The 12,644-nt window shown below is 35.0% G+C and overlaps 1 protein-coding gene across 1 annotated transcript in view; it reads left to right on the top strand.

Annotated features, from left to right (window-relative positions):
* pcsk6 (proprotein convertase subtilisin/kexin type 6) overlaps positions 1-10,297 on the top strand; it is a 91,739-nt gene extending 81,442 nt beyond the window's left edge. The window contains exons 20-21 of the mRNA XM_058781537.1: positions 4,008-4,120; positions 9,650-10,297. Coding sequence (XP_058637520.1) covers positions 4,008-4,120; positions 9,650-9,750 — 214 coding nt within the window. The 3' untranslated portion in view covers positions 9,751-10,297. The remainder of the gene's footprint in view (positions 1-4,007; positions 4,121-9,649) is intronic.
* The last annotated feature ends 2,347 nt before the right edge of the window (positions 10,298-12,644 follow it).

The raw sequence follows: 12,644 nt of genomic DNA, 5'->3' as shown, positions 1-12,644 counted from the left end.
CTCATAAGAATGTACAGTTAAAATTCTTGCAGAACACAATTTTAAGTCCTAAGGGTGCTTTCACACCTGCCTCATTGAGTTCGGTTGAATCGTTCGTTTGGGCAGGTGTGAATGCAGCAGTCACACTCGGGTGCGCACCAAAAGCGGACCAAACGAGCATACCGAGACCTCCCTGAAGAGGTGGTCTTGGCCCGATTGCAAACGGACTCTGGAGCGGTTCGCTCGTGGTGAGAAAGCAATCCGACCCAACGAACCAAGCGGTATCATAATTCATAACGGGAAATATGTTATATAAAAAACAGCAGTCAGTGTCTTTTGTGAGTGTGAGTGAGAATTTGTGAGAAACTGTGATTTTGTGAGTGAGAATATGCATTTTATTATATATACAGTGTATATATATATATATATATATATATATATATATATATATAGTGAAAATATATTTAAATATAATTATATATAGATAGATATATTAGAGCGGAATGATGGCTACATTTGTTTTGCGTTTGCTAGGACCACTATAAAGTTTAAGTATAAGCCCGCAGAGCGAACTTGTCAATCCATCTTGATGAATGACGCAGAGGAACGTAAACAGGTGAACACTGACCAATTAGAGGACAGCTTTACTCACATGTGACTTGCATAAACACAGTTTGGTACACTTACGTTTGTGCACACACACACACGTTTATGGGGACTCTCCATAGGCGTAATGGGTTTTATACTGTACAAATAGTATTTTCTATTGCACTACACCAACCCTGCACCTAAACCGACCCCTTACAGGAAACTTTGTGCATTCTTAGATTTTCAAAAAAAAAAAAAAACACCATTTAGTGAGTTTTTTAAGCCTTTTGAATTATGGGGACACAGAAAGTGTTCTCACAAATCACCTTCACATTGAAAAATATTTATTTTATATTCATAGGCAAGTTATATATTCCTATATTATAGAATTCTATAAATATATATTGTCTATGTAAGCTATATTTAAGTTATTTTTTAGTTTATGCTTGCTCTTTTTTTTATCTGTATAGTGATCGATAAGCAATAGGTTTTTCCGATAAACCAGAGAGAACCAGCAGAGGAAAGTGCAGCACAGATCTTTCATGTATGGTTGAGATTTACAGCTCCATCACAACATTTTAGATTCCTGTAATGTGCAGCATAAGGGCAGCGGGAGAGAATACGCCTCTGCACTCCTCAATTTATAAATCAACAGTCTTTTGCTTTATGAATGCTGTCTAAAGCAAATAGAGGCTTTTATGAAGGTCACGGATGGTGATTGCAGTAGAGACGGGTCCTTCTCCGAGTCCGGTTGAGCTTCACTGGAGGCAAATAGATCAGACAGCCGTAAAACAGAGGTAAAGTGCGGCCCTGAGGTAACCAATCCACACTGGAAGACATTCAGTTTAAACTCATATACCAGCAAATGACAAAGTACATATAGTAAATACTGTATAAGAGCACAGAGGTCACACACACAGTGTCAAGGACGGTTTTACAGCTGTTCTTAGACTCTACAGCTGTTATGGACGACCTTAGGGGATGTCATATTTATGTCAATCAGAGCTTGTGTATTTTATAATGATAAAGTAGCTCCCTTCAAATTCTAATGGGCTTAGGCCTGTATAAAAGATGTTCTTTGTGTTTTAACTGGTTTTGAGAACAGCACCCTTGGTTTACTTGAAGATTCATTGACATTAAAACGAGCATAAGAACTTGTTTTGTACGTTCACAACTGTTGTTTTCTGTACACGTACACTACTGTTTAAACTTATGAGGTCAGTAAGAGTTTTTTTCAGTTTAATTCAGCAGGCATGCATTAAAGTGGTAAAAAGTGACAGGGAAGACATTTATAATGCTATAAGGTTTCCTTTTTGAAATAAATGCTGTTCTTTTTTACTTCATATTTATCAAAGAATCCTGTTTTCAACGTTGATAAGAATAATAAATGCTTCTTGAGCAGCAAATCAGCATATCAGAATGATTTCTGAAGGATCATGTGACACTGAAAACTGGAGTAATGATGCTGACAATTCAGCTTTGATCACAGGAATGAATTACATATTAATATATATATTCAAATAGAAAACAGTTATTTGAAATTGTAAAAAATATTTCACAATATTACTGTTTTTACTGTCATTTTGATCAAATAAATGCAGCCTTGGTGAGCATACTTCTTTCAAAATTTCAGTCGTCGATATAAAATCAGATACCACATTAAAGGAGCAGTTCACTCAAAATGTAAATTTTGTCATTTACTCCATTTTGGCCACATGACAACTAGTTGTTAATGACATTATTTATCCACGTGTCAGAGTTGCAACACAAGAAATCACAGTAAACAAGGTACATTTTGACTCACAGGGTTGCCAGATCTTGATATAAAACTGCAAATAAGAACAAGGCCATAATAAATCCAAACTTTGGAAATATGCCACATACTGAAATATCATGCCCTGCATGTGCCTACTTTATGAACTCCATAAACTGGATTGCTTTATTAGCCGAGCACATACAATAAGCGACTTAATAAGTGGTCATGGCAACCCTTCAAGAGAGCGCTGTGCAAAGCAGCCTTCTAAACAACGGTGACGGTCAACGGTGGAAAGGTTATAATTGTGGGACACAGTGAATCTTTGGTTGCTGTAATATTACTTACTTTAGTCAAAAATAGTGTATACCAAACATGCAAGATGACAAAACATTGCTACAATGGTGTCAGCCATCACAGTTTTGAGAGTGAGCTCTGTTCCATATGCACACGAAAGATGGGATTCACTTGTTAATATACTGTACATATTAGGTTAATAAGTAAACAGTCATGTTTGTCAGATGTAGAAGCAGCATCAATACCAACTCATTGTGTGAATGAGACACGCACTTAATGAGCAATTAATTGTAATTCAGAGTGAACGCTCTGAGCCGTCAGTTACTCTTTCAAAACGAATGACCTGGACTAGTAGATGCAGAGCGCTGAGGTGCTGATATGGGTGGTTAAATTAACAAGCTCTAAAATAACTTTAGTGCCATAAACATGAGCTCAATGTTCCTCCGCCAGGATCAGTTTTATGGCACAGTTTGTATCCTGCTCTTGATTAGAATAAGAGTTTACTAAAGTAACTAACGCTAAAAAGTACTACAGAGTTTCTGCGGGTCTTAAAAAGGTATTAGACGTCTTAATTTGCCCTTCCACAAATGATGGCCTAAAAGGTCTTAAATCAATGCATCTAGACATCTAAACATAAATCAAGAAAAATTTACTTGAGATACAGATTGAACATACAAAGTCTGGTTTTCTGAGAAATTCAACAGAATTAAGTGAAGTCAGTGAGTTGATGCTTTTAGCAACATTTAGCAATTTTACTGCAACATAATTTTGCTTCTCAAGTAAATGGTTTTTATAAATATGCACTGGAAAACAAGGCAATCTTTCAACCTTTGAAGCATTGCTAATACAAGACATTTGTATTTAGAGACCATATTGCCATTTTGTTCCATTCAGATAATTCCTTACATTTTCTTTACTTGTTCTTAAAAAGGTCTTAAATTTGCCTTCATAAAAATTTGAAGCAAAAAGCAGCACTTTGTAATTGACGGCTGTCATTCACTGGCATAGATGCATCAGATGCATCAGCTGATGTAGATACACTGTAAAAAGTGAAAGTTGACTTAACTTAAAAAATTTAGGAAACCCGTTGCCTTAAAATTATTAAGTACATAATAATAAAAAAAAAAAAGTTAAGTGAACTTGAAAATTCAATTAACTTTTTTTTTTGATTACCATTTACTTAAAATTTTTAAGGTAACGGGTTTCCTCAATTTTTTTAAGTTAAGTCAACTTAGCACTTTTTACAGTGTATTCATTTAATGATGCTTCTGTTCTGATCGCCTGGTTTCCCTCATGTTTTCAGGAAATCTGTCTCTATCATTTATCAAAACTGAGTCTTTATAGACATAAAAAGCTGAAGCTGATGTATCGTTCTGCTGTGTATTTTCAGGTGTGAGGAGCACTGTTTGAGCTGTCAGGGTCCTGGAACCAGCTGCACGCAGTGTAAGGACGGATACAGCCTCATCAGCCGGACCTGCATCGTGAACGCCACCTGTAACAACGGTACGTGCCTTCAGCCAGCCGGCATACACAGACCCATCAGCAGATCACTTGAGCAGCTGGAATGATTCACGTCTCACTTAATCTCTCACCCTCAAACGTCAGAGTCTTAATTGCTGAAATGAATTTAGATCATCTACTTAATTATCTAATTCATCTTTCTCTCTCTTAAGATCAAGATGTGAATAATTACACTCATTTGTTTTTTAATCAGGCTAATAATTAATCAATTATTTTGTGTATTTATATTTATACATATGAACACATACACATTTTATTGTGTTTGTATTTTTAATATTAAATTAGTGCTGTCAATTGATTAAAAAAATTAGCTAATTAATCGCAAATTTTTTTCTGAAATTAATCCCACCTAACATTAAAGTTTTTATGTTTTTAAACATTAAAATATACTTTTATATTGCAATAATTTCACGTTCAATCTTCAAATTAATGTACAAACAACATATTTTTAATATTTGTTTAATGGCATCTTTTTTATGACTGGAGGCCAGTATCACTGATACCAAGTAATACTGATTTCCCTATAAAAAACTTTCCCCTGTAATATTTAACCACTGACTATTAGACATTTCATTATAATTAAGATATATCAATTTTAACATTTATTAGACTTTAAAAATAACTTCTAATTTAAGTGAACTTAAAACAAGCTTCACATTAACCCATTATAATAAATGTTATATTTAGCTAGGCTACCTGTGCTCCTCTGCAGAAATATACAGAAATGGAATAAAGTTATCAAACACTAAATTCTAAACTAAATAAATATTTACAGCTATATAAAAGTTATTGATTTCCTATTTTTTCTTTATTCTTGATGAACAGACATCACAGCAGCTGGTTATTAGGTTGTTTTAGGCTCAACTCTCATCACCTTTTCTGACCCATTTCAGTCTCTACTAATGAGCTGACGAGTTGAATCAGGTGTGTATTATATGAGGGAGACACTACTGCTCCAGCCAGAGGTGGAAAGTAACAAATTACATTTACTCGCATTACTGTAATTGAGTAGCTTTTTTTGTGTACTTCGCAACATTTAAAAAAAAAAAAACCTCCCTGGAAACTACTGCAGTAAATAATGGGCAGGCCCAGCTGAAAACCAAACCCCGCTGTATTCGGCTGAAGTTGAACTCGAACCCCTGGCCATGTTTATGCTCTATTATGCAGTGTAAGCTGTGTTTGCCTAGGGAGACCAAACTGGCAGCTTATAAAATCTCGACATCACCCCTTCGCAAGCATGTAGAGGAAAGGTAAATACATGCATCGTTGCATTGGTGGTTAAAGTGAAGCTTTGACAGTTTAGCAAAAGGTTTTGCACAAATTAGCCAAAAAGACTGTGGTGCAGGGTGCGATATATATATCGTCTGCGATAATATCGTAATTGTTGTTTTAACGATGTGCGATTTGACATTATCAGTATTTTGCCAAAAACCAAACAAAACTCTCCTTGAGTGCCGTGAAGTCTAGTAGATTAGACTAGTGTGCGCGCGCGCATTTAGAGTGCGTTCTTTCACTGCCTGATTCAGTCTGTTAAAATGCATTTCGAATGATCACAAAATTGAAGATATAGGGGCAGAAAATTTATATATTTATATCATTTCATATAGTAAATCAATATCACACGAAGAGTGCCGGTTTTTTCTCCAAAAATCGGCATGATTTCATATAGATTTTTTACAATAGTTCAAAAAACAAGAAGTTGATTAAGAGATTTGCGTTTTAGACACCATATTGCCTGTTTTTGCTCTATTTCGACAACAAAAATAATTCCAAACACAGCCACCAAAGCACAGTTTTGCGTCTCTGAGCAATGACGGTATTTCGTTCCTGAATGAATCAACTGTTTAAATGATTCGGTTCACTCGCAATGACTCACTTATTAACAGTGACTTGCTGACACCTACTGGCGGTTTTAATTTCACATTTAAAGTGTCTTTTGATTTTTTTTTTTTTTTAATATAATTTCAAACACGTATTCAACATTTTATGTCTTATTTATCAAAACATTATTTCTGCATTTGTATCTGCAGGTTAAGTGCATTCATGTCCTGCATTAAACAGTGTGTAAATACATCTAAATGCCACGTCAGATGAAGCTTCTATGTTTTCTCTGCATTGCAAAGATGAATTTTGTTGATACTGATTTAATTTACCTGGTAACAGCCCAAATGTCTTATTATTCTAAATAACTGATTCCTTTAATTAAAAACAAATAGTTTGAGATTTATAGGCCTGTCCCAGGGGTGTCAAACTCAGTTTCTGGAGGGCCACAGCCCTGCAGAGTTTAGTTCCAGCCCTGTTTTCAAATAAGCCTAAATGATTAGATTAGCTGGATCAGATGTGTTTAATTAGTGTTATATCTATACTGTGTAGGGCTGTGGCCCTCCAGGAACTGAGTTTGACACCCTTGGCCTATTCCAGTTTTGCGTCCCTCCCACCGTTAAAATGTAACTAAGTAATTTTTACTCTGAGTAAATTTTAAATGAGCTACTTTTTACTTGAGTAGAATATTTTCGTACTCTTTCCACCTCTGGCTCCAGGACAGTTTTGAAAACCATTTCAGAGACGTTCTTAATGTAACTCATAACATATAACATGCACGCAGTTTTAAGGCAGCTTTAATCGCCTTTTTGGTAACTTCATGCCTTAACTGACCACGATATTGCATACACGTAGTTTATTTCGCACTTTGATAAGAATTGATAATAGCACGAGCCTGTTTCCGCGCTTGTTTGACTCGCGCCTGCAGCTGAAGTGAAGTTGAAGCGTGCGTCTGAAACGTCTCTGGATTTATGTGATCATAAAGACATTCTGCGACTGAATAAATGCACTTCTTGTCGAGAAAAAACAGACAGAAACAGCAGTTATGAGTGGGGTGTTCAACCCTAGGCTCCGCTCCTGCGTTAACAGCATTAAATAATTTTAATACATTAAACTGAAAAAAAAAATCGCCTGCGTTAACGCGCTAATTTTAACAGCACTATATTAAATGTATGTTTTAATGTATTTTATTAAATATTGTATCTATTTTCATTTAATTGATTAAAATTACTTTAGACAATCTAAATACCACTGCGATCAAGTCTCAGATAAGACCAGAGTGGATGAACGATTAGATGATGATCTGTTTAATTATGTTTAACTGCGCTCTGTCATATGACCAAGCAGTCAGTAATTATGCTGATTTGCATCTAATGAGCTACAAGTACACATACAGTCATGACTCGTGAATTTTAGACTGATTCATGAGCTGATTCATTGAATCAGTTCCGGCTTATAAGAGTCATTTGATTGTGAATCAGGCTGCACTGGTTACGCTGGATGTTTACTGCAGTTTGACCAATGCAATAGAAAACATTTGTATTACTATGCAACGCCAAAACTTTCTCTTAACACAACTCAATTTAGTGTACAAACTCACAACTCGCATGAAACATCATCGATTTAGCCATGGCACTGTAGATTCAGTGATGGGCGTGCAAAGAACTGCTAACTGAATAAAACATGATGAGAATGATTGGATTCCCACAGTTGCAGTTCACAGGTATTCGACTCGTCTGCTCATGTTATGCAGGAGGTGAGATGTGGTTTATTGTGTTGTATCAGATTCCTGTAAATGATTTAGAGTGATTGAGTGAGTTCTGTGAGGAGTGTGTGTGCTGTTGAAAACATTAGTGTGAGAGAGCGTGTGTGTGCATGAGAAGTTTTCCTTCATTCTTCTGTATTGATGCATAGGAGAATAAGAGCAGTGCTTTTCGACTGCTTTCTCTGTGAGAACATTATACAAATTCTGTCATTATTTTTTCCCTCATATTTCAAACATGAATGATTTTCTGTATTCTAAGGGGGAAAAGGAGATGTTAGGCACTTAAATTTTGGGTCTTTTTATTTCCAAACAGTTTGTTTGACTTCAAAAGAGGTGATTTTTTTTTTTTTTTTTTGAAGCTTAACATTTAAAATCCACATTGACAAGAGTCGCTGAGACATTGTCAAACGTCTCATTTTGCATTTGACAAAAGTCAAAATTCAATTCAAATGAATTTTTAAATTCTATTTTATGTTTCTCTGTCACGAGTCAATAATTATGCTGATTTGCATCTCATGAGCATTAAATAATATAGTTTAAGACCGATTCGTGAGCTGCTGTTGATTCATTGAACTGAACCAGTTTTGTTTGTAAATCAGGCTAATAATTAACAATTTAAAAATAAATATTTCAAAAAATATATAAAAATAAATATTAATCATTAAAAATATAGCATTTACTTCCCTTATATTCCAAACCCTGATTCTGTGTAGGGAAAAAAAGCTTCACTGAGACTTTCTGTTGAACATCTGATTTTGTGTTTGATGTAAATGATGACAGGAGTTTGGCTTTTGGATAAACTGTCCCTTTAAAGTATAATAAGTTGGTTTTATTTTGTTAAAGAGCAAGCAAAAGCACACACATAAATCTCAATTGGGTGCTCGACTAAAAAACAAGTAGAAAAAATCTTTTAAATGTAAAATCGGCGACACCAAAGCTCCAAAAGTATCAAAAATGTATTTAAAAACTTTTAAAAAATTTAAATCGATTTTTGATACTTTTGGAGCTTTGGTGTTGCTGACTTTACATTTAAAAGATGGTTTTATATTGTTGCAAAGAAGTTTGGACAAAAAACTTGGTCAGCTTTTATGAGACTTGTTGCTTATTTCTAAAGCCAAAAACTTTCATATGTATTCACTGACTTCCATTTGACCTTGTTTGTTTATTTATTTATTATTTTTTCATAAAGTTTTGCAAGGTGCTTTTTGTTATTATAATCCCATGGAGTAATTCATAAGGATAATGTCACGTCAAACTGACCTGACCCGGGTGTTTACGAGGCTTTCAGACTTCAAATCATCTCTAACACTGTTTGTTGTTGCACAGCTATAAACGCTGACGCTAGAGAGAGAAGAAAGGAACACAATGAGTAAAAAGATGAGAGTGACGTACAGAGAGAAGATGAAAGGGAAGAACAGGGCTTGTTGTAAACGGCGGTTATGTGAGTGAGGCAGAGCTTTGGCAGGACAGCAACAATGCTTTCACCGGGATCCACTGCCCCTCGTTCCTCTGGAACATTCTGTCTGTCCAAACTTACATAAGGTGACTGTGAGATCACCCAGAGAGGAGAAAGATGGACAGAAGATGGTCCGCTTCTGTCAGTGGCACTTCTGATTCAAGTGTAGGCCATTTGGGTTTCATCCTACACTCTTAAAAATAAAGCTTCTTTATTGGCATATAGATGGTTCCATGAAGAACCGAGAACATTCTTCAAATGCAGAAAAGGTTTTTTAGACGATTGTTCTATCATCACATCACTAAACAGCCTTTATTGAGTGTGTTTGAGGAACATAATAGACTCGCTTTGAGGCAAACGTAAGAAACTCTGGAACATGACATACAAACTCGCCAGGATCATTCCGATCTGTGAGGAGTTTGATAAATAGACATGAGTGAGATCTGAACTTTCTCTTTTTCTTTCCCAGCGGATGAAGTGTTCTGCGAGATGGTCAAGTCGAACCGATTATGTGAGAAGAAGCTCTTCCGTCAGTTCTGCTGCCGGACGTGTTTGATGACGGCTGGATGACAGTAAGAGAAGAGGCCGATGGACTGACCTCCTCTTTCTTTGGTTGTATTATCTAATGTACATTTTAAACTAGTTATACTGTGATTATTAAAGGAATAGTTCACAAAAAATGAAAATTTGCTGAAAATATAATCGTCCTCAGGCCACCCAAGATAAGTTTCTTTCTTCATCTAAAAAGACCTGGAGAAATGTAGCATTAATTCACTTGCTCACCAACCATCAGTTAACTTCTTGTAAAATGAAAAGAAACAAATCAATCATTAAAGCACTTTAACTTTAAAACGCCACTTTCAGCTAAAATGTGAGTGCTCTATCCATAATATTGCAATAATTATAATAATATTTCCAATGAAAAAGTCATCTTGTCAGAAATATGCACAGTTTACAAGCAAAAACAGTCTAAAAAGGTTAGTATGGATTATGGACTCGTATTTTTCCCAAAGCGATGATTTAAAGTTAAAATGTCTTAATGATACGCGGCTTTTAGCTTCACAAGACACACTGTAAAAAGTGATAAGTTGACTTAACTTTTAAAAATTTAGGAAACCCGTTGCCTTAAAATTTGTAAGTAAATTATAATTAAAAAAATTAAGTTAAGTGAATTGTCAAGTTCACTTAACTTTTTTTAAAAATATATTATTTACTTAATCATTTTAAGGCAACGGGTTTCCTAAATTTTTTTAAAGTTAAGTCAACTTATCACTTTTTACAGTGCATTAATTGATGAACTGGTTGCTATTTTGATGTTGTTATCAGCTGTTTGGACTCTCATTCTGACGGCACCCATTCACTGCAGAACAAGTGATGTAATGCTACATTTCTCCAAATCTGTTCTGATGAAGAAACCAACTCATCTACATCTTGGATGGCCTGTGGTTGACTACATTTTCAGCAAATATTAATTTTTGGGTGAACTATTCCTTTAATAACAGAAATAATACTCCTCATTTCAAGAAACCCTGTTAGGGTGCTATTTGATTTAAACAAGATATATTTTTAAGATTGTCTGTTTTTTAAACATGCAGTACATGTATAAATTGCTTCTTTTTTATTCAAAGACATCACTCTGAACTACGATATAACTGTATATGAGAGAAGCCGTTCTCATAACTGTGATGTGATCATGTGATTTCTAGTGAGAGTGAGTACGTTGGAGAATGCCAGATAACAATTGGAGTGAAACTGCAATGTTAAGAGAGACATTAAGCTTTTAAATCACAAGAATGATCGAGAATAATGACACTGTACATTTTAAACTATGTATCTAATGGTGTTTTAAATATTTGAAGGTGGAATAAGTCCATCAAAGCTCTGAAATATAAACCTTTCCTTGATGAAAATGTGTGGCCAAGTCTCTTTTTTCCCACAGTGAGGATGCATGTGCCTGGTGGTCTGCGTTTAAACTCTAATGATCATTTGTTTGTTAAGATTTTCCAGTGTTTTTCCATGTTCTGAAATAAGAGCTTATAAATATTTAGATTGGGCTCGACTATTTGCAATGCATCTTGGTGAACTGTCTGAGTCTGACCCGCAGTGACCTGGTGATGCTTTGACTGCAACGTCCTGAAGGGCAATTGATACACACACGCACACTGATCATTGCAGTGAAGTTTCACAGCTGCTCTTAATACCATCCGCACACAGTCGAACCCGTGACACATGTTCCTCATTGTGATGTTACAAAACTCTTCAAGCTTCAATGAATTTCTTTAATGATTCTGACTTTGTGTGAAAACACCACAGGACTGATAATAACTAGTATCATGCATAACATAATGCTTTATTAATGAGCCCTGAACTATGATGATACTGTGCTGTTTGATCATTATTGTTCATTATTATCATTATCATTGCATTTTAACGCTTTAGATTAGAGAACACCACTCACTCTTAACTAGTTGCTTAGTAGCATGCATATTGCCAGAATATTGGCTGTTTATTAGTTCTTATAAAGCACATCTTGATGTCTTATTCTGCATGACCATCTTGATCACTTCATATTCTAACTACTACAACTACTAGTTTATTGAGGGAAATCTCTGTTAATGGTGAATATGTAGTTACCCAGGTATTATTTAAAGATTAAATGTGTGCATTTGATTGCTCTGATGATGTTTATGAATTCTTAGTTAAGTCTTATGCATATCTGCCTGATAATGTGTTTTTGATCTATTGATCATCGACTGTTCATTGAATGTTGTTTGGGTTTAGATTGAGAGACATGAGGGTTATTATTTGATATTTTATGATTAACATTGATATTGTTTAGATGGTTATGCAGTTATTTTTCATGCCTAACTATCATCTTTCTCTCAGATGTTTCTCTTGAAATTCCTCAGAAGAAAAAAAAATGAATCCATTGTTGTCACGCAGTAAGAGTATAAAGATGTAATGAATATGGACAGCAGTTCAGATTATCCGGTCAAGGAAGAATTTGATGAGAAACAGTTGAGTTTCTCTGAATCCCTGGAGAACACATGTGAGATTACTGGGGTCTTTTTCACAGAGAAAGATCATTTTAGGTTTGATTGAACCCTAAAATGCAAATCCTGTTATCATGTGCTCAACCTCATCATTATAAACCTGTGAAACACAGAGCAATTACATTAACTCTATTAGATTTAATTTCTAAGGCCTCTAAATTGTCAAAATGATCAAAAGTTTGTTGAAAACCTGTTGCACGCAATCTACATGCCTTCTGTCGTCTGACTATACATTTTTAGCAAGTAAAAGCTATATTTTAGTTATAATGGTATACATCCACCCTCATGTTTTACTTTTTTCTTTTTTGCTGTGAAATCTTTACTGATTCATGAAGTAATCTAAGAATAACTTTTAGCAATACTTCAAGATGAGTGTGACCATCAGGCTTTTGTACATCTCTCAATCATTAT

Source organism: Onychostoma macrolepis, chromosome 07 (assembly GCF_012432095.1).
Source record: "Onychostoma macrolepis isolate SWU-2019 chromosome 07, ASM1243209v1, whole genome shotgun sequence".
Classification (NCBI taxonomy): Eukaryota; Metazoa; Chordata; class Actinopteri; order Cypriniformes; family Cyprinidae; genus Onychostoma; species Onychostoma macrolepis.
The sequence above is the reverse complement of the archived record's forward strand: the minus strand, read 5'-3'. Positions and strand labels throughout refer to the sequence as shown.